The following is a 25,995-nucleotide window of genomic DNA, read 5'->3' as shown; positions in this document are numbered from 1 at the left end:
ACGAAAAAGAAATGTAAAATTACAATAAAGTTCTGCAAAAAAGTACCATAACGACGTGTTTCTCAACATGGGCAATATCATCCCCTGGGGAGGGGAAATAGTTACGGATATAGTATAAGATCCTATGGGATAAGAAATACGAACAACTAAAAACGGTAGTAAAAACTTGATTTAAAGAAAAAGAACAAGTAAAAATATGAGAGATGTTTTATCGACTTTGACAATAGCGGCCCTCTGAATCTCGTTCAACAAGTTGGAACAGGTGCTGTATAATCCAGACCGCTAAATCCAATATAATCCAGATCGCCAAGGGCGCTATAAGTCACCAACGCCGGCGCTCTCAGTTATGCCGATTGGGCTCTCACTTGCTTTGCCGGGTTGTCATTGTTCTAGATTGTTCCTCCGTAGCTTCCATTACCCATCCATTATAGATGGCGCTTAAAGCACGGGCGATTCAAACAGATAACAGCGTTTTTTCCCTTTGTGCAGTAGCGTCGTTGTCTTGGATTATTCCCGATGCGATTACCTTTCGTTAGTTGTTTTTAGCGTGTCTTTTCAAATGTTTGAATAGTCATTCAGTGTTTTTCGTTCTGAGCATTAGGATTACATTTCCGTCAACCGGTAGGGCTGTATCCTTTTTAATTATTTTTCTTATTAATATTCGTTACTTTATTTAATTTCCGTTATTTATTTAAAAGAATCTGGATACCCGGAAATATTCCGGGTTTTAAATTTTTTTTATGTAGAATATGCTTATTTTTACACCATGCATGACCGTTGTTTATTTAAATATACTATTATATTTCATTTGTGTTTCATGATATTTTTCATATTTAATTGGTTTTTTATTATTGTTTTCCATGCTGGCGATTTTTTTTTTTTTCGGCGTCCGCAGTGAGTAACGACCTTGGCGACTTTTGGTCGGGTCGTCAGACATGTTTGGCGCCGAAACAAAAAGTCGCCAGAAATCGCCAATCTCTGGATTATACAGCACTTGTTCCGCGATTGCTGAGTGTTTCCAAAAAAAAATTTCCAATGAAGGAAAAAAACCACGAATATGGAAACCAAGAATACGGGTGGGGGGGGGGGGCGACTGTATTTGAATATGGCACTAATTATAATATACATTTAATACAGCATTGTATAGCCGGTCTAGATTTTTGTTATTAAATTTTATCATAAATCCGGCGATTTATGAATTATAATACGATATCTAGATATTACATTAAATTCCAAATAAGATCAGTATAATAATCAGCCACTGAACTTACTCTGTAAGCAAACTTCATGACACTCTCGATTATATTTCAAACACGTGTTTACAACATAGCTATGTTCCTAAACATCTATCTCAGTTCGAGGAGGTACAGATAACGAGGATACACGGAACAACGACTTTTGAACTTCAAATTTTTAATTTTGTATTTTATTACTTAATTCACACAAAAAAAAAATCCATTTGTTATTACTAAGTCATTTTTCTGCTTTTTTGATAACTACATTTTTTTTAAATTTTAACTTGAAGCGTGAAGTTTTTATCAAACAAAAGAAAAAATCGGAACACTGCTAATAGCGAAAATTTTTGTTCAATTTGAAAGAAATTTATCAATTTATTGTGTAATCAAGTCATTTTTTCAAAATTCTTTCGAGTTTCTGATATTATTTCTGTCATCTAATGCAGTGTTTCTTAACTTTTTTCAGTTCATGATCCCCTATGGATCACATTTTTTTCTCGTGGCCCCCCCTGTCCTATCCAGGGCCTCTTTTACCCACATCAAAGATTGAGATACTTTCTATTTTTTTATTATGAATGAAATTTTAATAAATCAGATCAATCTCTGGAATCCTGGCTAGGCACGGACTCAAAAATGGCGGATTATCATTTCTCCCAAGAGTCAAATTATATGTTAAAAAACAGTCTGTGTAAAATGCGGTACGATCCAACGAACATGCACGATATAAATCGACCCTCCCAACACATCAACCGTTGCTCTGGCTGTACTCCATACTTAGCTGGAAGTAACAGATGAAAATCATAGTACCAGATCCCATATAGTGCGGTCCCCCTCCCTCCATTATAGACATGAAGACCCGGGTCATGCCCATATAGACCCAAGGGTTAAGATGACCCTGGTTCTATGAACGGATCTGATGAATTCTGAAAGTAGTAATTTTTTTTTCAACCATGTTTCACTTTCGAAGCTTTTTTCTGTTCACAGCTGTCTATGACTCCCTTCACCACCTGTCGTGGATCACCTTTCTTCTGATTTTCTCCCGTGCCCCCCCCCCCCTAGAATATCTCAGGACCGCAAGGGGGCCATATGTCCCCAGGTTGAGAACCACTGATCTAATGGATTTATCGTCACCTTTCAAAACATTATAATTTTTGCCAATAGAGCGCAATAAATGACTATTATTTTGTGGACTCCAAGCTTTTAAATTATACTTTTAAGCCAATTTTTTTCGATTTTTCAGTATCTTTGAGTATTAAGAGCATTATTACAAGTGTCATTAAAAAATAATTTATGGGTCATAATTTTAAAATCAAGTCAACGAGCCGTCACGGTCTCAACATCGAATCAAAAACGACATTAAATGGAGAAATCGACTAAAATACATAAGACGTCATTTTCAATTCGTGAGTTTTTCTCGCATGCGCTTGAGACTCAGTTTTGTTTTGTTTTTTTTATTTTTTTCCGTCGGTAGGCGTTTCATCGTCTGCGTTTCGTCATAGTCACACACCGTCGCAGATTAGGTCCCCGCTTCGCATCTTTTTTTTCTTAGCTCTACGCAGCCATCTTGCGTGTCGTTTTTTGTGTCCGCCTTCGAGGTCTAACCTTTTAACCGTTTCGGGGGCGAGTTTGCATTCGTCGGTTTACATATTCGTGGAGTTAATTCAACAATAGTTTTTAAAACAAAGTTTACATATTAAATTCCGAAATGGTTTTCGGTGAAGCAAATCCGGTTTACGGCCCGTTTTTCGGAGTAATGGGGTCCGCTGCCGCCATCATATTCAGTGGTGAGTTCAATTTTTTTTTTTTTTCGCACGTAACATAAGGAGCTTACGGAGAAAACATATATTTACATTTATTCCGTTTATTCACGTAATTTAATGTCAGTTTTGCGATCGATTTTCCATTTATGGGATCAGCGTTCGAAATAAATGCCTTACAAGGTTATTTTTTCGTTAGGCTAAATTAGGGATTAACCTCACCTTTCATTCATTCAATGTTTAATAAGAATTTGGGCTCGTTCGGTAATGAAGCAATCAAAATATTAAATTGTCTTATATTCCGAGTGTATTTCTTTAGTTTTTAATTACTGGTGTAATAATGGGGCGGTTACTCCCACCGCCCCCCTTTAAATGTGAAGGTTCAGTGCTGTCTTGATAATCCACGGGACTGCGGTCATGTCAGATTACTAAAAATTCGGCTTACCCGAAAAACCAATGGAAAATGCCTAAAGCGGTTTTTTCTTCACTAAAAAAACCATATTGCAAGGGAAAATCTTTGATTGTGGGGCCCCTCTGGGCCACATTTCTTGTTTTTTGGACCTCCAGGCAAGAACTTTGAGAAGCCTCCTGAACTGGATTAATTTTATATTGATCGAAAAATGTAGATTTTAGGTTTCGCCTTCAAAATATTTTTTCAAAGGTCATGTTAAGAAGCATGGTACTAGATTAGGACTTTCTAAGTGCGGCCAAAACTAAGCAGACCTGGAGGCTTGATGCCAGAACTGACCCGCTTTGACGACCGTTTCTATTCGTGCGATGCCAGATTAGGACTTCTGCTGGGGGAGGGGAGCAGAGGGGTTCAGGTGCCCTTGTGGGGTCTGAATTCACATTTTAACAGCTGCTTTTACATTAGCCTATATTGGGTGTTGAAATATGTTTGCTCAGCTGAGACAAGGCCCTTTTAAGAGTACTGAGGGCCCTCAAGCCTGAGGCCCAGCAGAGTTCTGGTGTTCATATATTCATGAGGCCCTGTACCTGACTATGAATGCCTACCTACCGATATACATGCTTAATATCTAAAATTCAAACCATATATTTACCATGAGAGACCTCTGCACTGGAGGCCTTGCCCGAGTGAGCCTATGTGTTAAGACAGCACTTGCTGACAAAGTTTCTAGTTGTGGTCGTGGACTAGCTTATACTGCTGAAGATTTTGAAGTCATCCCCTAACCAGCCACATTGTACTGGGTTAATGCTTCACAGCTTGCTACGTGGAAAGTACCTCTAGAACAGGGCTGGATAAATCTCGGGTCGCCACGGCGACTAAAAATTAATATTGGTGCCTAAAATTTTCTTTGTGCAGTTACTAAATTGTAGTCTGAGAGCAGCACAATGTTTTAAATTAATAGCTTATCTGCCGACATCAAAGAGGGTCGCTATGTCCTGAAAAAATTTAAAAGAAGCATCATTTTGGACCTTTCTTTTCCTTTTGATGAAATTTTCTGGTGCCTAGATTATTTTGATTTGTCCAACTCTGCTCTAGAGCTGATATAAGTCATTCAGGAAATTCTGCAAATGCACTGGATGGATCACAGTTCGGTGCTTTGTAGCGTAATTTTCCATGAGCATGGTCAGCACTAACGTGATATTTTTTTTACTGCGAAATTTGCTTGTTTTCACGGAAAACCTGACAGCATTGCTATTTTAGTTTTGGTACCCTTTAATCAATCACATTAATTTTACAACCCATTTTGTTGTCTTAATTTTTTTCAGTTTTTCGTAGTTTTCTATATTTTCTACCTTGTCTCTACTGATTTCATGTAATAAGTTTAATTTTTTATGTAATTAAGTCCTTTGTCAGTCATCTTGAATTGACTGGCACAGAGAAAAAAGTTGCCTTATTGGCACTGACCGCGTTTATGGAAAATTAACCACTTTGTGAGATGAGTAAAAAATGAGAGGGGCCCCCAAAGCAGAATGTTTAGCACTGTTCTGCGACGAGCCCTCAGCTGACTGGAAATGTTCTGCGATAAAAATCCCCATACATGCAATAGTGTTTTTTTACACTTTTCTTTAAAATTCTTCCTAATTGTTCTGCGACGTATGTCTCAGATTTTGGCACATTCTGCTTTGTGGGGAGAGAGTTGTATCTGAGTAGACCAAATATAGTGTTAAGAAAACATGTTTTTTTGCTTTAGTAAGTGCGTTTTATGCTATTATCTGTGAATAAACATAATAGTTACATTGATAGTTTTTCTTATTTTCATCTTTGAACAGCTAGTATAATCTATTTTTGGCGATGTGTTAATGGTTTTTTCAAGAAAAATGTCTAAGTCATCCAGAGGGAAAAGCTGAAAAGTCATGCTTTGGAACGGTTTTCTTGCCAAAAAAAAAATGCCAACACATGGAAAAGGGATACCATGGCTATTATGATGAAAAAATAGGCAGCAAAAAAATTTACAAACAAAACATTCAGATTGAATAAGGGATAGAGGTTAAAATTATATATCGTAGACACCCCCCCAAGGTACAAGATGAAAATTATAAAAACCCAGTCTCTTTTAAATATATTTTAATGGTGGTTAGAGTAAAAAAAACTCTCTAAATTTACAAAAACATGATTGCTGGATTGAAACTGACGACCAATATGCAAAAAATTAATCAAAATATGAATGTAAAACCTGAGAGAACACATTAAAAATGTGATATTCCAACAAGAAAAACAATGCAACATACTGGGAAAACTGACATACTGCAAATGAACTGCAAAAAAATATATATGACGTACTGCAAATGAACAAACAAAAATAAGTTTCAAAGTTTTAACTAACAAGATTGGATTAAATTGAGTCAAATTACAATCAAACTTATTGAAATTCAGACCAATGGCAGTCTGAAACAGTGTCCCTTTTCTTTAAAATTAAAAAAGTGAATCTATACATCGTTCATTTACATATTTTCGTAGAATTAAAAGCTATATTGGTTCAGAATTGTTTTTTGCCTGTACGACGATATAGCTAAAACATATATTGCAAAGTTTGTGGAAATTCAGTGTTTTTGAAGTTTTGAATACACGTGTTCTAGCTAAACAAAAAATATATATGTGCGAGAGAGAGAAATGCTGTTTGTTAAATTTTTAAAAAATTCTTTTTAGCCCTCGGTGCTGCTTATGGAACTGCAAAGTCTGGTACTGGAATTGCAGCGATGTCTGTGATGAGGCCAGAGTTGATAATGAAGTCTATCATCCCAGTAGTTATGGCTGGTATTATTGCTATTTATGGACTTGTAGTGGCAGTATTAATAGCAAACGGTATCAAGGCTGCCGATGGGGATCAGCCATATAAACTTCTCACGTGAGTATTTTCTCTTTGCTATCTTTCTACTTAACACCACACACCAACTCCGGCGATATCGTTATGTGCAATTTACTGCTGTTAACAAGTTGTGTTGGAAATGAAGGCGCCTTCTATCTGTGGCCATCTCAAGCTTGTGCGAAGTATCTGGTTATCTATATTTTTCCCTTAGATCAAGCCTGGGACACGATAGCAACCTTCACGGTTGTAGGCAAGCATCTTATTATCATGTCACTTTAGCGCTTTTGCTATCTTACTAGTCGTGATAGGATTAGTTCTTGTCAGACTTGATAATTCAATTCTAATAACATGAAAGGATATTCAGTTGCTGTAATTGATATTAGTAATATCTTTGTAGTTTCAAATAAAAAAATTGGACCTTTGTACTTGGAGTAACAATATCTCATCTAAAAAAATACAGAAAATCATGATCCTATGATATATATGTTAATTTTAGTCAAAAGCTATTTTTAACAAATTCATTAATTATTGCTGAAGGGCGGGGAGATAAATGGCTGTCACAAACCGTAAATAAAAATGTATTTCTCAAAAAAAAAACTTCCATCGTGACATGGTGGTATCATTAATTTTTTGCCGTTGTGACTAATTTCCCACTTACTAACTCTGGTCATGTATTGCCATACTGTGATTTCCACCCAGTGGGAAATGAAGGTTCGGTAGGTAAAGAACTAACTTGTTTCTGATGTTCTTGGGCCGGATTCTAACCAGTGGACCTTGATGGTAACTTTCATAGTGAAAAACATGAAGAGCATCTTATATACCATTGTGCCACTCGGGCAATGCTGGAGTGACCGGAAAATTACAAATGAGTGCATAAAGTGGGGGGGGGGGGAGTATTGGAAACCAAAAAGTGAATTGAAATGTAGTTCATAGAAAAAATTATGAACATGGCAAATGTGTGAGTATTTTTATGGCCATAACTATGGCTATAAAAATACTCAATTCCCAATATACTGTTTTGTCGTCAATTTTTCGTGTACGCCAAAACTGATATGTCTGTAACATAATTCTTCCAGGTCCTAAAACGTAGATGGCACCACTGCGCCAGATTTTCTTGTCCAGCTTATTGTTGCCATTTAGTGTTTCTTATCCGTTTTGTTTAAAGCTGATTTTGCTTTTTCTGTGCCGGTTTTTCATTCTATTTCTTGGTTTTTTTGGCGTTACGGTTGATTGTGTAGATTTAATGTATCTGCATCGGCTACAATGTGAAGGGCTGAGAAGCGTCATCAACTTCTATATGAAGATGGGCTGGTGTTCGGGCAGTAACCCTAGCTCGTAGCACCTTGCCATAGTGTTTGTGGTAGTCTGAAGTCAATATTTTTGGGTCTGGGGAGCAGCTCCCTCATCTTTATGCATGGAGCGAATCACCGTTCGAACACAGGTGGCGGAGCCATTTGTGTGTGCCAGGCATGTGCTGTATAAAGTATGGGCTACAGGTGTTTATTGATTAAATACCAATTATATAATATATATTTTTATTTTCACGTTTTTAATCATTTTTTGTATTGTGGCAGTAACCCTAGTGCTAAAGCAGGTTTGGCGATAAAAAAAGGCACAAAATTGCAGTAAGTGAGCTAAAAATGCATGTGATAATTAAAAGCATAATGATAATTGAAAGTGAACTAAAAATGCACTAATACGTATGTACTGTTAAACAATATACTGATGTATGATAATTTCATTTGTATTTGTGTGTATGCTTTATTTCTGATTTTTAAATGACAATGAAAATACTTATATCTCAGTGATTTTGGAATTATGTTCTGACCAAACACCACAGAATAATTTGTTTCGAAAATTGCAAGCCCTGTGGTATGTTGCATCGTTTCATAAAATTTACAGACCCTTGGGTACAGAAATTCTGAGTAATGCTGATGCAAATCATATTCCAGCATTGAGTTTAAAAACTTCTTTAAAAACCTTTTATTTTAACAAACATCCCAAAATCTTATAAAGCTGGTTTTTTAATAGAATATACATTCCTGTCATTTTCCAGGCACTTACTGAAAGAGCCCACTTTGTAAATAAGAAAAAAAGTGTTAACTCTGATGGGCACATTTAATTTGAGATGAAGTACTTATTTTTTTGTGTGTGTTAAAGAGCGGGGTATACTGAGTAAGTGGTGGGATATTTTGTAGCTTCCTGACTCCCACCACTCACACAAGGTAATTTCTTCTCCGGTGTTCTCTGTTGGTCTGTGAGAGGGGACATGTTAATCTGATAGATGGTTTGTGCCCAATTACATTAGTATTTTGGTTTTTTTTTGAGAAAATTTTCAAAAAAAAATAATCCAATCTTATCTACATAATAGTTTCTCCAAATTTTTGTTCCATCATCCCCTACAGAAATGTTTTTGTTATCTCCTAACTAACCCATAAGATCCTATGCTATATTTGTAGCAATTATTTCCTCTTCCCCAGACCGTTCCATCGCCCACTTTGGGAAACACTGATCTACATATAATAGTTTGTGACCCTAATGTTCCAGCCCTTAATTCAATGATATTGATCGTCAGTTCTTATATAATCTGTGAGATGATTTACGCCTGATCATGCCTCTGAAAAAAAAAATTGAGAAAACTTCCAATTACAGAACTCAAGTTCTGTGATTGGAAATTGCAAGGAAATATAAAAGTTACTTAAAAACGTAAATATAACCTTGTTGTGCAATTTGATAAGCTTTCCCTTGAGCCTAGGCAAATATTTAATTTTTAATTCCATAAATGAGTTGCACTCAAACCTGTTGGGATTTGTATTGTACCCGATAGAAGGGTTCAATTCCTGTACAAGTCATCTTCATGAAGTTTGCAGTAAAGAGCAGCTTTATTTAAATTTGATGTAATTTTTTGGAGCTTTCTTCAGACCTTTATATTTAGTCTTACAGGTTATGTTTAATCAACCACTTAACAGTTTCGGTTTTTTTTTTTGCCATATTATGTCCAAAAATAAGCACGTTTGATAAACAATTTTGTATTCAAATCAATTACATAAATTCAAATCTGCAGTCAAAACTGTTACAAATATTGCATTTATTCATTTGCGTTCGTTTTTAATTACTGTGAAAAATGACATTTTTACGTAAAGTTGGTTTTTTCCGAACAACTAGCTGAACGAAAAGCAGTAAAACCTGACACCTTGAAACTGGTTTACACTAGTTTTCCAATCTAAACTTTACTGGACAACTAGAGCCATCTATTAAAAACACTGCAAAATAAAAAAGCCTTGCAAATCAGGATTGGCGTAGAAAAATATGCTGCCCTAGCGGCGTACTGGCAAATCAGAAAAAGGCCCTTCCGCAGCACCCGACCCGAAGCGTGTGCTGCAAAACTGTTAAGTGATTAATTTAGCAGAGCACCCCACAATATTTAGTAGCACAGGGTGTCAAGCACACAAAATTTAAAAATTAAAATCAAGCTCACACTGATTACCTACAAGTCTTAATAATACACTTCTGTCGTGGGAACGAACCAGTGTTGTTTGGTTTTACCAAATGTTTTTTTCCCTTTAAAAAAGTTACATAAATATAATTTTTTTTTTCTTGAAAAATATATGTTAGTTAATATCCAAAATTTTTTATTCTTACCACATTCTTTATTCTTGGGGTACATTCTGATGGTATAAGTGGTTTTTTTCCCCTAAAAAATCTTATAAAAGTGGCCTGAATATATTTTTTTCGTATTTAAGTTGTAGTTGCTTAGTTATATTCAGTAGCCAAAATTTCTCATTCTTATTACATTTTCTAACCTTGGGCTATATTCTGATGCTATACAACAAATTTATGAATGGGGATTGCTTTCGTGTCACATCCAAATGTATGTTCTTATAGGCTTTTGTTTTTTTTTTCACAAAGAGGCCGCAGGAGTAGTGCATTAACACTATCATGTTAATGGCAGGTGGTCTTATAATCCAATAGAGAGACCTGCTGCCTCTAAAGGACAGACCAGTGGATAAAGTCCTTACATCACCTCAGACATTTTCATTTTCTTTCCATAAGAAGCAGCGGGTCTGATACTGTCACTACCACGCTTGATATTCAATAGTTTTTGTTTATATTTTCACCATTAACCCCAGTTAATCAAGGTTCATTCTTAACACATTCTCAGTAGTAAGTGATTTATATAAATCAGCTTATATACAGGGTGATTATAGTTAAAGTTGGGATTCCAAAGCACTGTACAATAAGAACCACTGGTTAGAATGACTTGAAAATTTGTATGGATACTCCTGAAGCAATGGAATTTTCTTTGCAGAAAGTAAAAAAAACTTAAAAATGTACAAGTAGATGATGCTCTATTTAAGCTAAGCCAGCGGTATAATCTATCTTGTGCAACCACATCATTTTGGCACTTTAACAGCATCAGTGTGTGGATAGTGTAACTTTTATCAATATGCACATTACAACACCAGCAAAGCAGCTGTTGGATACTATTTTTGCCATGTTCACCTGACCTTAACCCTTGCAACTTGTGGCATTGGGGGTGGGGAAGAGATACCTCAAAATGGGTTTGATTGTAAACTTTGGTGAATTGAAAGCACATTCACATTATCATGGCATACTGATTTGTTGCTGAACAAGCATTTTTGCTCTTCCATTTCATAGCTAGAACAATGTGGGCAACGTATTTAACATTTCTCGTGTAAGTTGTAGTTTAATGACTATTTTTGTGATGTTTTCATGAAATTGTGTGATGCTAATTAAGCTATAGTTTTGTTCTGACTGGCTATAGTTTCCATTCTGCGAGCAAATTTGCCATGTGTTGGATGAGTGCAGTGTCATGTATTTTACATTTTTATTTTTTTGCCCTACAAAATTCCATTGCTTCAAGAATATTCACACAAATTTCCAAGTCATTCTGACTAGTAGTTCTTATTTTAGTGTTTTGAAATCAGAACTTTGCTATAATCACCCTGTGTATCATAAATCATCACTAATTAAGCAACATTAATTATGTTTCATTGAGCACATTAAACTACCTAGAACACATTAACTATTACCTAGTTTTTGTAAAATATCTTCATTATGTGGTTAATAACATTAACAGGGTATGTCCAAACTTTTTGGTAGGGTTGTTTATGTGAAAAGGATCATTAATTTTTTGGGAAGCTGAGTAATGTACTTAATCTATCACAAAAGAAATAAAATTTCAAATTTATGGTTTCATTAATTTTTATTTTGTGATGGGGTCTGTTTTTTAGGTCCATAATTTTGTGAAGGGTTCGGAAGACAGACCCAAATTTTGGCTAGACGGACTTGCTAATGTATTTCTCTTTAGCTAGAGTATGACAATTCAATAACATTATTACATAGCTGCCAAGTCTCCAGAATTTTCCGGGAATCTCCCGAATTTTAGCTTCATCCCTCGACCTCCCAAAAATTTCTTAAATCTCCCGAATTTTTGCGAAAATCACAAAATCCCTAATTGCCCTTAAAAAATTTCCTACTTCATTAAAAAAAAACAACAATCCCCTCTTATGAAAACCATCCCTAAGGAATTTCTTGTGGGGCATGAAGTCTTTTGCCTGTTTTTTTCCCTTTCAAAATGACGTCACACGTTGTAAATGGGGAAATTTCCTTTTTAAGAAAGTTTTACAAACCCTCTGATGGTAATAAGAAAGTTGTTTGTCTTATCGTGCAGGGAAATAGCTTAGCAGCCAAATTGTCCTGGATAATTGATTATGGTGACACGCATGTGGTCAAAATTTCTTTTGAAGTTAGGTACGTGCGATATAACAAAACATGAATACTGATAAGCAAAAACATATTTAATTAGTTTTAAAGATATTTATTTCCCGATGAATTTCCTTTCATCAAACGTTCCAGAAAAGAGCAGACTTTTCCTTTTTATACAAGTTGTGTTACGGACAAACATCGGTCATGGAAAGACTGACATCACCTATGTGAAATGAAAAAAAAACATTGTCGCAAAAAAAAAAGTCAGTGTTCTTTAAAATTTGACGCTTTTTTTTCCTTCATCTTCCGATGATTTTGGGGTCATTCGAGCAGAATGTCTTCTTTTTTTTCTGATTGAACACAATATTTTTTTAGATAACCATTGATGTTTTGGCCTCTAATTTCACTTGTTTTTTGCATAGGGGGTTTATTCCCAAGAGTTTAACTTCCGTGTGGGGAAACTCCCTATTTTATTTGGAAAAATTCCTTTTGTATTTATTAGGGAGTGGTTTTAGCATAAAATACGGGTTCACGCAAAAATCTCCTGAATTTTCATTTTCAAAAGTTGGCAGCTATGCTATTAGAAATCATGTTTGCAATAATAAAGTGCAGTATTGAGTGTAATTTTTGGTGTTTTTTTTTTTGGACCCTCTTTTCCCCAGGTTTTTTCGGGTTGGGCAAAGTCAGACCAACCCTGTTCGTATAAAAATGTGAATTCCGATTGCAAGCTTTTTTTTTGTCACATTTTTCAGTGCTTTCGTCACTGCTCTCTGTACTACTTCAGAATTGAAGACTTGTCCTTTAAGCAAATTCTTTATCTGAAGAGGGGGAAGGGAAAAGTCATGTGAGGCTAGAGTATGGATATAAGCTGTTTGTGGAATTGTCGGAACGTGGTGTTTTCACAGGTAAATCTGATACCAGAAAGGACTTGTGAATCCTTAAATGCCTGCATGATTCGGTGAGACACAAGCGACCAAATCTTTGAAAGGCCAAGTTGTGGGTGCTCCATCAAGATAGTGCTCTAGCTCAAGTCCTTCCTGGCGTCAGATTACCTGTCAGAACCATCGCATTCCAGTTCAACTTATTCCCCCTGATCTCTCCTCATGTGACTTTTTCTTCGGATAGAGAATTTGCTTAAGGTTGGGGGCATCAATTTTCAGCTTCCAGAGAAGAGCAGTGATGAAGGTACTAAGGATATGACAAAAAAAAAAAGACTTGCAATCCGCTTGCAATTTAAGTCTTTGTATGAACAGTGTCACTGTTCATACAAAGATGTAAATTTTCACCACTGAGTTATAATTGCATAGGGTAGGGTAGTTATTTCGTAGGAAACACCAAATAAACCGGTTCTATCTGTATTCATTCTTCCATAATAAAATGAATTCTGGAACTTTTTGAACCTAAATAGTTTCTACTTATTATAGAATCTAGTTCTCTCTATTTTAGTTGTTACACTGCATTCGACAGACAACATACACTGACATGATATGACACTTCTGATGTTCTTACATTAGACACAGTATTTGAGTTTTTTAATTTGGAAATTTCTCATTTGTGTTCAAATTTTAAACTGTTCTAACATCTCAAATGATTCAGAACTTATAACTGTATAGTTCTTAATTTTATTCTTTTCTGTATGAATATTCATTGGTTTCATTTTTTTTACACAACAGGAAACATAATTGACACACAAAAATCCAGCATAACAAGTATTCTGTAAGCTTCCAGTGTGGAAATATTGACAGTACACAGAAAATTAATAAACATATAAAGCTAGTTAATTTTTCCATAGAAACGAACATACGTGAAGTTTTTTTTAAATTGAGACTATTCAAATACATTCCCCTACACATGATGCATGATAAATTAACGTAAAACTCAAAATGTAAATCATTTTTGGTTTGGTTAAGCACATGCGCATGAAAAAAGTTCAGCGGGAAATTTATGAAAATTATTTATTACTTGCTGTTCAATTTGATAGTCTACACCATTTTGAAGTATGTTGAGAACTAAAAATCTATGATTCTGGTGATATTTTTGGTCTCATTACGGTTTTTTTACAATGAAAACAGGCTCTTAGATGGTCATCTTGAAACCACACAAGCGAGCAGAACAGCGATATCAAACATCTTGATTCTGTTGCTCTTGTTTGCCGCAGAGTTCCCGTCTTGCTGTAGTGCCGCCACTATATGTAGGCACATTGAAATCCATGTGTTTGATTTCACTTCAATCACTTTTCCCCTTATTGCTTTGCTCTCCGCCTCACTATGTTTTCAGCCTTAGGAGTCGAGCATGGTTTTTTCGCCAAGAAAAAGTCGGGAATATATTAGAAGACCAATCATTATAAAATCAAAAAAAATTGTCAGATTTAGTAATTTTGAATAAGCACAGCAATTGTCCCAATAACTGACCAGTAGTAATGTATTTGTTTGACTATTTTGTCCTTATCTAGTTTAACTATTACAGTACACGCTAGACCAGCTTTTGTGATGGGGTCCCATTTCATTGGCTAGTGGCTGCATGTAAACTCATTATTCATGATTTTTCAATTAAATGTAACCAGTATATGTTCAACAATTTGATACCTCTGTCTTAAAAACATTAGAATTAGACAGGGTTCGTAGTACAAACTTCTTACTGGGCAGGGAAAACGTAGAATTTTGGTGGGGGGATTTTTTTACTTAAAAAGTCTGAAATCACAGAAATATCCCATATTTGTTCTAAAACCTGGAAGTTTTTGACAAAGGACCTATAAAATTGTTGCGATTGTCTGATCAAAAGAAAAAAAAATAATGAAAAATTTTTTCCTAGACAAGGGAAGGGAAATCCAGAACATTGTGATTCTATAACATTGTAAATACTGATAATGTGTAAATCTTGTGGTGGAACAAAAAAAAATAGCTACAGAAACTGCAGAAGAGGAACCACGATTTCATTAGTTTATGTGGAAGAGCATTGCAGCGATCTTATCATAATTGCATACAAAGTGTTGCTGGAAACTTATAACTGCAAATTGTAGAAATCCATGTGTAAAAAAGTATCGGGAAAGCTTGGTTGGAATAGGTTTGTATAGGGTATGAAAAAATTATTTATTTAAACCAGATTTCTTTTGATTAAAATTAGCTGATTGCTTAATTAGAACAGATATTGTTAATTAAGCATTGAGATTTTCATATCACATATTTTTTTAACCTAATCTCTCAAATTTAATTCAGTATTAATGATAAGCCAACAAAAACGAACCACAAACAAGAAATATGAACATCAAAAATCTGTTTAAAACCCTGTTCACATGTGCAAGATTGGGGGTCGCTTTGGTGGTGATTACCGGCATGACAACTTTTTTCCCCTCATAGGGGAAAAAAGGTGGGAGAGAAGCTCATAAAAAAAACCCCATCTTTCTTGGGGTGGATTGGAGGTCGACACCGACCCTCTCTCCCATAATCCTTTGCGCCGCAAAAACTGGTATAAGCTCCTTCAACCATATTGAATCAATCACTTTCGTTCAACCTACGTAACCAGTGATGACTTCTGGAAAGAAGAGGTGGGGGGGGGGGATTACCGGCGTAAACTTAACGTCATGTGAATGGTCTGTAGCGAAAATCCCTGTTACCGGGAACTTCCTAGGATGTTTTATTGTACATGTGGATGGGGCTTAGGTAACATGAGAGGTTGTTGAGCCCAAATTAACTTCATGGATTAGCATTTTTCTTGTATAGATAAGTTTTTCATGGGGACAAAACCCCCACCCCTTTAAATTAAATGCCTGGTGGCGACTTAGTATCACATGTTGGTGCAGGGTTTCTCCATTCACTCAATGCAGGATCAAATGGTCAATCAGCATCTACTAAATGAAAAATATTCTCTCTAACCGTCCTCTATATATATCTCTCTAAACCGTCCCACCCGGGGGCCATTTTCTGAAGTTAAGAGAGGCTACTAATGCCTCTACTTCAGCGCCTCACGACACAGTGCGTGAAATTAGGAAGGCAGATTCATGTGTCTCCAGTGGTGTAGATGGTAGCATGCTTGCCCGGTATGCAAGAGGGCCTGGGTTCGAGTCCTGGCGGAGACGTGATGACTTTTCTTTCCGAGCTCACCTCAGCATAATATCCGGAAACTAACTGTTCCTTGAAAAATATTCTATTGACAAGATTGTTTCTTGCCCAATTAATAGATGCATTCATTTTGATGTGTTTCTGACTTGCATGATGTTGCTTGATAATTTACACATTTGTATACTTTCAAAGATTTAATGTTTTTGTAAAAAAATGAATTTCACTTTTTGTATTAAAATTAAAGTCCAACGGTATTTATGTTGGTGCAACATGTATTATTAAATCAGCAATTAGAATATAGAATTCAAGGCTTTATACAAAATGTGTTTTTATTAGAACCCTAGTGCCCCATTGTAATGTATTCAATAGAATGTATACCATACTAGGTTATTTTTTACCTCATTATCATTGAAGTTAAAGAAAAAATTAAGTTCTCTCAAATATCCTTATTTAAATCAATGATTTAAAAAAAAAAAAATCAAATCAACTGATTTAAATCACCGTACCCTGATTTTGTAAAATGCTTCATCTGGTGTTGCTCACTGAAGTCATGCATAAAAAAAAAAATTACCTGGAGTTTTTTAAAATTTGACTGGTAAACCTGAAAAGGTTAGGGAAATTTTTTTACAAACATGAGTATGAACCCAGATTTTAGGAAATATATTCATTCAAATCTTAAAATTGAATTTTCTATGAGTTGAAGTAGACCCGATTTCTCCTTATACTGATGAGGTGAAGTACTGCATTCAATTCAATGCATGTGAAGAGTATATATGGAAGGGTCAATGCAAGTTCCTTCTGTCTTTTTAAGTATACCTGTTCATATCTCTGTTAAGAAAGATAATGAAAAAAAAAAACTTTGGTATGTAATAACATAATTCAGGAAAAGTTGAAAATTGATCAGTCCTTTGGTTCTTATCAGTCCTTTATATCTAGGAATATATATTTTATATGGGAGTATGAGTAAAAGGGTATAACGCAGGGTCGGACAGACCTATCTATCTTTCTAGTGTTAAATTCCATGTTAACATGCACTGAATGGGTCACTTGCAAGCTTAGGCTCTTGGCCTATAACAAATTGTTTGCATTGACGTATGCTATCACCCCTCTCATTTCTGGGGCACTTTAATTCTTAATTCTGTGAATGATATGTTGAACTTATGGTCACTTAATTTTACAATGTGTTCTTATTTTTTTTTAAATTAAGAATCATTTCTCCCTTTTATCTCCAGTGGATTTGTGCACTTGGGAGCTGGCCTTAGCGTAGGGTTGAGTGGTCTTGCAGCTGGTTTTGCTATTGGAATTGTTGGAGATGCCGGTGTTCGAGGTACAGCGCAGCAACCTCGTCTGTTTGTGGGTATGATCCTGATCCTCATTTTCGCTGAAGTACTTGGTCTGTACGGGCTTATCGTAGCCCTCATCTTAACCACTAAAGGCTGAATGTTAACTTATTTTACGTGGATTATTTCATTAGCCAAACAATGTCATTTGTGTTGATTTGTGAAGCAAGTTTCTTTCTCTTCCCCCCTCTTTCTCAAATGTTTTCTCCCTTCTGATTTCCCCTTTTCCCAAAAATGAATCAACCAATTTGTAGGAATGTTTATCAATGTTTAGAAATACCTAGTCTATTTTGTTCTGACATCTCGTATATATAGAAATGTGCATATAAAGAGAAAAATACTAACTTGACCAGTTGTTTTTAATGTTTTTTTTTAAATTCATAAATTTTCCCTTGCTGTAATTTTCTTTTTTATATATATCTTGAAAATGTTATCGCAACAATTCTTTTTAACCGTTCAGTTTTTTTTTTTTTGAACGTGAAACAGCCTTCAAAGCATTTGCCTATTATCCATGTGTCTGAACCAGTGTCGTGTAAAATTTGTGACCAAACTTTCACCTTTTTTATTTTGAACAGGAATAAAAGAGCTAAAAAAAACATTTTGTTGCATGTACATAGAAAATATATGTATAGGATATATATATATATAATATATTTGTAATTGACTATAATTTTTTTTTTCGGCATATTGTTTATGTATGGTTGATCATGTTCATTTCTGTTTCAACACTAAAAATTGTTTTTCATCCTTCTGTACATTATGCAGTGGTTTGACATGATTGTTATGAATTGTCTTTGAGTGGAAGAGTTGTCACTTATATACATGAATGGTTTTTTTTTTTTTGGAAGTTGTATGGTTGCATAGGAATGATTTTCTTTGAAGCTTTTTTAATGTTTAAATTGTATAAAATGAATTTTTGATAATTTGATTCTATGTTGTGCATGTCTGAATTGTTTTCGATTAATTTATATCCTCGCGCAGATTTAATGATCACATCACTGGTCAACAACTTAGCGGTCAGATGGCTTTATTTAAAGTTGACCTCCATGCCCAGATGTTGATTCTCGTTTTTAAAAAAAATGCAGGGGGGGAACATGATAAAAATAATGGGACTGAAATGTTTATCATGGCTACAATTAGGTATTGCAATGAAAATATCATGCATAGTGGTCAAATGCTTTGCACGGTTTTTCTCCCTTGAGGAAAAAAATGTTTTAATCATTCCACTTTTTTTTTTCTAGAAAAATGTAACTAATGTGTTGATTGAAAGTAATTGTTTGTATATGTAATGGAGAGTTTTATTAAGAAATTTTGGAAAAATCTAAGGCAGAGCCACAATTTATCAACAGTTAAGGATCTTTTTTCTTCAGTTTTCCACCCTCATGTGGCTCAATATCTCATATTTTTTTGGTGTATAAATGTGCATGTTTGTGTGTGTGTGGTGTTCCAGCAATTCTCACAGCAAAGGAATTATACTTTATATAAACATATTTAAAAAAAGGGAAATATTTCGAACCTTTAAGAGTTTTTTGCGCCATATTGATTGTTTGTGGCTGCTAGCTTAAATAAAAAAAAGTAGATAAATACATAGTTTTAGGGTTGTAATGTCGAAGTTGAAAACAATATTGAAATCAAATCTGTGTAACACTGTACAGAGGAAAAGAACTTATATCAATAGTTGAATGGGCGATACCTTGTTATGATCAGGTTTTTTTCTTTGTGTTTTGTTCGAAGATAATTTAAATCTGCATAGGTGTCATTGATGTTTGTGGAAAAAAAATGATTGAAAATGGATGGTCTCTATGACTTCAAGAGCATTAAATTCCGTATAATCTGTGTTGTATGTTGAATGTTATAACAAAAAAAAAATTGCTTCATATGTAGACAGTTGAATTTCATTGCACTTGTGTAAATAAAAATTGAACAAACAAGTTGGCGATTATCATCATTTATGTGTTTTTCTGAATATAAGTGATTGCTTCATTGTGACATGGACGCTGCAAATCAATCGTGCTGACCAGTCTGGATAATCGGGCTATTTTTTCCTTTTCTCGTATTATATATCAATTTCAAGAAGCGTCCTAGTTTTTTTTTTCCACCCGAGATTTTCATTGTTTTTGTTTTCTCTCTAATCAGTCCTTGGCTGTTACAGAAGAATAACGTCGTGTGGAAAAGAAGAAAAACACGATTCTCGCTCAGTTGCGTAAAAGAATGTCCTTGGAGAGATCGGTGTGGAGCTTATTCGGTAGAATCTTCTTGTTTACGCTTATTTAGACATTCGGCGGGTTTGTTATATACAGAATTTGGTATTCAGAGCTGAAATGGCCACACATAGAATTATGTGAAATCGTAAGGGTTTTATATTCAGTTGCCGGTGGGTTCCCCCCCCCCCCCTCACAAGGACGATAAAATGCCTTTGTAACAACTGATATTCATTTTAAGATAAATCTGAATAATTGCACTTCGAATTTATCATTGCAGGGTACCCAGCGTCCTGCAAAATCGGGAAGGAAAAATATTTGGCAAAAGAGTCGAGGGGGGGGGGGGGGGGGAAGAGAAAGATCAGAAAAACATTTGGAAGGTTGATGTTTGGAATTATAAATTTTTTGTTTTGGTCGGAGGGAAATATATGTGTGTGTGAAGCGCAGGTTTTTTTTTGAGAACCCTGCATATTGATTAGAGAACTTTGAAAACGTCAAATCATTGCATTTGTAAACGGAATATTTCGTTCTGCGGGTCTTGGTAAACTAATGAGGTATTGAATGAAGCTCAAGACGAGAGTATACCCACGGGTCTAAAGAACTCCCGACGTTTAGCCTTCATGCATTGAGCTATTCATGTGAATGCCATCAATGAATCTTTTCTCTAGAATTTAGTTCTAGAAACGACCCGAGAACACAGATTTGGATTCGAATCTCTTGCATGGTCTGACGAATCCGAGGCGACAAGTTGTCATGGCGACTATAAAATCGGTATTGGTGCCAAAAATTTTCTGCATGTGATTGCTAAATTGGAGTCTAATGCCAATAGCAAAATGTTCTAATTTCATGACGATTGGGTCCCTCCACCACTATTGTTAGATTTCTGGCTTGTTAACGAATATACGTTATTCGAATTTAGGGCGTTCATAACTTCTGTGCCCGCCTAAGCAAATCGGAAAATCATGTCTAGGTAATGGGTACCATTTCATGCCGCAACTCCACATTCCTAAGTTATGTTTCATATTCCAACGCGTCAGAATCTTAACGGATGTTTCAAATGAAAATAAACAGTAAGACCGGTGTGTCAATTTAGACGCCTTCCTACACTGGACCGTTATGAATAACTCCGGCCATAATCCTATGACAATGTGGCTATAATCTGCAACTCTACTTTGGATACCTCTCTAACTTGGACGGATTTCAATGGAACCGTAGGTGTCGAACTTGGATTCTACAATCGATGCTGTGACTAGGATAGAAAAATTTAGGCCGGGTTATAATGTTCAAATTTTCATCGGTTATAAACTCCAATATAACCAATGCGTTCATTGGTTGCATTTTTGAAGTTTTGTAAAAGAACTTTTGCAAAACATAGTCAGGGCCGTCTTTAGAGCATCACGGGCCCCCGGGCCAAGTAATTTTTCTGAGACTCTACCTGGTCAAATTTCGAAAATTTCAACTGGTTGTCGTTTTCTTCAGGTGCCCGGGTGGGTCCATGCGTTAAGACGGCACTGAACATAGTTTAATCCCGGCCCAATTTTTATAGTGTGATATCGGCTTAAGACAAGTATCCATTTTGGCGCCCAAAAGGGGTCACATTCAAGTATTACGTCAGCATCGATGGCGGTAAGGGGTTTCCGATTTGGACGATGCTTACGTCATCAACCACCCTTCATAAAAATATGAAATATACTTAATGGCATCTTGCTCGGTGCGTAAAACGGGAAAACCCTTTCGATAGTTTGCGGTCAACTTAGTGTGATATCGGCTTAAGACAAGTATCCATTTTGGCGCCCAAAAGGGGTCACATTCAAGTATTACGTCAGCATCGATGGCGGTAAGGGGTTTCCGATTTGGACGATGCTTACGTCATCAACCACCCTTCATAAAAATATGAAATATACTTAATGGCATCTTGCTCGGTGCGTAAAACGGGAAAACCCTTTCGATAGTTTGCGGTCAACTTAACTATTCCCCGTATTGATAAGTCCCCTACAGAGTCACTTTAGTGATCTCTGTTTCGCGTCATTCAAGTGATTCGTAATTGTGTCGCGGATCACTTATGTAATCGGAAATGGGCTGCGGGTAACTTGAGTGATGTATAGAAACGCACTGTGAGCCGCTTAAGTGCTCTAAAACTGCCACATCCACGTCACTCAAGAAATCTATATATGTGCCACGGATCGCTTAAGTGTTCTAGAAATGTGTCACGGGCCGCCTAAATGCTCTGGAATTGTGCTGCTCATTTCATTTTCAGCCGAGGGTCAATTTTTGGTCATATTGTTGATTTTAGGTCGCTGGCTAATTTTTTATAAACCCTGTCTTAAACAAAGGGTTAACTTAGCAGCGTTTCCTGTCCATCGCTTGGGTCACTAGACACCTATAGGCACCAAAACTTGGGGGAGTCAGACTGTTGGAGCGTGCGTGCCCCCCCCCCCCCCAGTAATTAATGAATTTACTCCCCGCTTCGACATAAGGGCTTAACAACTGCAACTATGAGCCCCCCCCCCCCAATATTTTCTTCACTTCGGTACCTCTGACCAGACCCTCCGCTAGTTACGGCACCGGTTATGAATTAACAAGTGGACTAAGGCAGGGGCGTAGCCAGAAATTTCGTTCGGGGGACGACGACGACCAAAGTGATAGAACAATAGATTTTGCCATCTTTTTCCGGTCATTTTCTCACATTTCGGGGAGTGGGGGGACCAGACCCCCCCCCCCAAGTCCCCCGTTACGCCCTTGTACTAAGGCATAGCCTCTGGTATAAAATTTAGGCTAAATTCTGTATAGCTATGACCGTGACCTGGATTTGACTATGCTTTCTTTCCCACACAAAACACATACATGCACACACATTAATTGTCTTACAAAACTGACAGTCTATTTTTCCCCCCTTCTTCATAGGCCTTACTGGGCCCGTTCGTAACCCCACAATCAGCCAAGAGCTGGGCATGGGGGGTAACAATTTGATTCTGTTCTGTTCTGTACGTTGAGAAAAAAGTACATATTCCAGACAAAATCTGCATTTTTTTTTTTAAGAAAAGCCGAAATAATTGGTCGAAGGAGAGAAAATCACATGGGAAATATTCAAGCTCGACGCGTGCTTTTAGACGAACCGATTATTATTATTATTTTTTATTACATAATCTTCACATGAGCGAATATTGCAGACTCGATGTAATAGTGCAGTGTGCCTCCGTCCGTCCGTTTGCAGCAGTGAAATGCGGAGAGGAGAGAGACATCGTTAAGGCTCCCCTCGCTTTGAATAAAACATTTTTCAATTTTCTTCTGACTGCGGAATTTCTTCTGCATTTGCCTGATAGTATTCGTGACCAACGCTGCATGACTAACTGCTACGCTACTGTAACGGGTCGCACATCAAGCTTCTCTCTTTTATTTATTTCTTCTTTTTTTTTACCTAGACTGTACATACATATTCTACGGGATCTTCCAGGTAAAGCACGCCAAATATCTCCTCTTGCTTTTTCTTCACTGAATGTGTGTGTGTGTCTCTCCTCCTTCTACGGATGAATTCATCTATCTCCTAGCAAGAATTAAGCTCGGAATTTATTTGGCATAGACGCAAAAGAAAAAATTACCATGTAGAGTGTCTTCTGTTAGAACTCGTGTTATTCGAAGAAATTGAAAGAAGTGCTCACACACACACTGGTGGCATGTTCAACCCGTGAGGTGTTGTTTGCGAGCATCGCGGTGTTCGCTAAAACACCCGGAGGTGCTCGATGGCTATGGCTGCTTTCTTGCCCGCGAGATATTTTTGCGCTTCCTACATTGGTTAAATGCCCTGTGCAAAATGAACTCAAGAACTTGCATTATGATTGTTTGGATATGAATATATGTTGAGTCATGCAGGGACGTGTTAACCGTGGGTACCATGGGGACCCTCGGGCAAAGTGATATCCTGGTATCAGTACCTAGATGGAAGTACCTGCCTATCAACTTTATGTAAAATCTCTTGAAAATCATAGTACCAAATCTCATTATCAAGAATCCCTCTGTGCATTTGATGGCCCCTTGGTCGTATTGAGATGGGTCCCCACGTTTTAAGATAGTCCCCAAGTGGTGGGTGGGGCAGGAAAGACTCTAATCCAGAGGTTTGGGACAAATCGTATCTCTGTTTTTCTACTCTATAAATTTATATTTAAATTAATATATTATAATTAATTAATATTATAACTCCATAGAGTAATAAATAAATTTATTACTCTATGGAGGGGCTCGTAAAACAAAATCTTGGTTTAGAGGTCTGCCAAAGATCTCAGCCTAATGGTGTGGCTCCAGGATGTGGGAGCCATGGTCAGAGTTTCCATATGGGTGGTCTTCTGATGATTGGTTATGGACCCATGGTTTTCAGGTGTTTTCTTAAAGCCGCTGTATATTTTCCCTTTAATTTCTCCTATGACTAGTTCAAGGGGGGTCAAAATTGTGGAATCCTGAACATATTCCGCTACTTGTCCATTGAAATTTTATGAATTTATAAATTCATTAATTTAATTTCATTTGAAAAAATACACATTTAACAAACACTTATAGCAGTGTTTCTCAAAGTGTGCTTCGCGGCTCCTAGGGGTGCGTCACCAACCTTTGTCAGGTACGTCCGGCGAGCAGGAAATTGTGTGCCTCTTCATGCTTTGAAGTGTGTTCTTTTATATGCAAAAATATCCACCAAACTACTCTGGGGGAGCCGCAGATAAACCATTAATTGGGCTTGCCGCTGGTGGCAAAAGTTTGAGAACCATTGACTTGTAAGCAAAATTAGCAAACTTGTAGCAAAAAAATCATTCCAGTGCCTGATTTCCTCATGGGCAAGTGAGGGCATTCATGTAAGTCCGAAAAGTTTTATGAAATATATAAAAACGACAAATTTGAACAATATATTACTCATTAAACATCTTTGACCCTAGTCACCCTAAACCTTGGTTTTCCAAGGAATCCCCTGGAAAGCCAAGAGTCTCAGGGCCCCGTGTCAAAATGGGTCCTGGGCGAGGACTTTAAACAGATCCATCACATTTCAACAGGGCGTAAATTGATTGTCCTCACTACATGTCGGACAATAGATTTGTTCATCACTGGCTCCTACATTAAAAACATAATAAATGAACAGCAATATGCGAAGTATCATTAATTATATGGATATCATTAATTAGATGTCCGTTGCAATGTATTTCGCATATTGCTGTTCATTTATTATGCCTTTAATGTAGGACCCAGTGATGGGCAAATCTGTTGTCCGACATGTAGTGAGGACAATCAACTTACGCCCTGTTGAAATGTGATGGATCTGTTTAAAGTCCTCGCGCAGGTAATAAAAATTATTTTCAAACATTATTTCAATGCTTAAGGTTCATATGAAAGCAGTAGAAACATCTTATTAACCGATGTTTCACTGCATCCGAATATAAGTGGGCGCATCAAAATAATCAAATATTCTGTAAATTATTGAGAAATTGATCGTTCGAATTAAGAAACAAAAACGATAGAAAGTGAAAAATTGTAACCGAAATTTATACGAGTATAATTAGAAAGAAAAACATTCAAAGTCAAAGATAGATGACGCTGAAAAACGAAACTAATTTATTTCGTCACGCAAAAATACCGAAACTTGCATTGAATGGATAAAAAATTGTCTACCAAAACAAAGTAAAATAAAATTATATTAACCGATATTTGACTGCATCAGATTTCTCTATAGTTGAACTATTTGGCATAAATTTTATCTCAAAATAATAATTCGCAACGTAATTTTCTCCAAAAAGGAAGACAAGCATATTGCTATAACATGCTTTCGGATTTTCTGACTTTTGATGACAAGAGGGGGGGGGGGGGGGTTTGAAGGTTGCTTACGTCATCAACCACCCCATTTTGAAGATATGAAATATTATAAGCTGCTGATGAAATATTGCTGGGGGACGGGGGGGGGGGGGGTCAGTGTTTTGCTGACAGGCAGGGGGGGGGTGAAAATGGCTGAAAATCTGCTTACGTAATACTTGAATGGCCCCATATTGAGTGCAATCGACCGAGCCCAATTTTAACCTTTAAAGCGGTTAAAGTTTTCCTGATCCGCATTATAACTGCCACATTTGAAATTGCGAAACCTTCACAAATTGCCATCTATTTTCAAGAATTATTCTTTTTTCCGAGCTGCTTCCTAAGCAAGAAAGTTGACTCAACAAATTGGGAGGAATTTCACTTTTTTTGGGGGGGGGGGAATCGTTTTTTTATAATTTATACTCTCTGTGAGTGTATATTTCTTTCTCTATTTTTCTCTCTCCTTCTCTTATCTAACCTTGAACAAGAGCTGACTCCACCCAATGGCAGTTAATTGATTGTTCAGGCAGGAGGGATGGGAAAACATGCTTTACAGTAAAAACAACTTCAACG

General features: G+C 36.4%; 2 protein-coding genes across 2 annotated transcripts in view; one reads left to right on the top strand and one right to left on the bottom strand.

Moving 5' to 3' along the window:
- The window catches only part of LOC149070000 (periodic tryptophan protein 2 homolog), a 32,513-nt gene extending 31,158 nt beyond the window's left edge, over positions 1-1,355 (bottom strand). The window contains exon 1 of the mRNA XM_089249769.1: positions 1,272-1,355. Coding sequence (XP_089105895.1) covers positions 1,272-1,289 — 18 coding nt within the window. The 5' untranslated portion in view covers positions 1,290-1,355. The remainder of the gene's footprint in view (positions 1-1,271) is intronic.
- Positions 1,356-2,706: 1,351 nt separating this feature from the next.
- On the top strand, positions 2,707-19,326 carry LOC149069999 (V-type proton ATPase 16 kDa proteolipid subunit c-like). The gene is made up of 3 exons (XM_089249770.1): positions 2,707-3,019; positions 6,108-6,306; positions 17,288-19,326. Exons 1-3 carry the CDS (start codon positions 2,941-2,943, stop codon positions 17,493-17,495), a joined length of 486 nt encoding a protein of 161 aa, XP_089105896.1. The 5' UTR covers positions 2,707-2,940; the 3' UTR covers positions 17,496-19,326.
- Positions 19,327-25,995: the final 6,669 nt, after the last annotated feature.

Source organism: Pholcus phalangioides, unplaced genomic scaffold, assembly GCF_987345545.1.
Source record: "Pholcus phalangioides strain wild (caught in Gottingen) unplaced genomic scaffold, Ppha-v1.0 ptg000022l_1, whole genome shotgun sequence".
Taxonomy (NCBI): Eukaryota; Metazoa; Arthropoda; class Arachnida; order Araneae; family Pholcidae; genus Pholcus; species Pholcus phalangioides.
Note: the sequence above shows the minus strand (reverse complement) of the source record. Positions and strands in the feature narration are given on the sequence as shown.

Excerpts from the sequence above, each read along its gene's own strand:
- LOC149069999 (XM_089249770.1), top strand. The coding sequence starts at position 2,941 with ATGGTTTTCGGTGAAGCAAATCCGGTTTACGGCCCGTTTTTCGGAGTA. Across the intron at positions 3,020-6,107 it reads TGCCGCCATCATATTCAGTG|CCCTCGGTGCTGCTTATGGA; the intron begins GTGAGTTCAATT and ends AATTCTTTTTAG. Across the intron at positions 6,307-17,287 it reads CAGCCATATAAACTTCTCAC|TGGATTTGTGCACTTGGGAG; the intron begins GTGAGTATTTTC and ends TTTTATCTCCAG.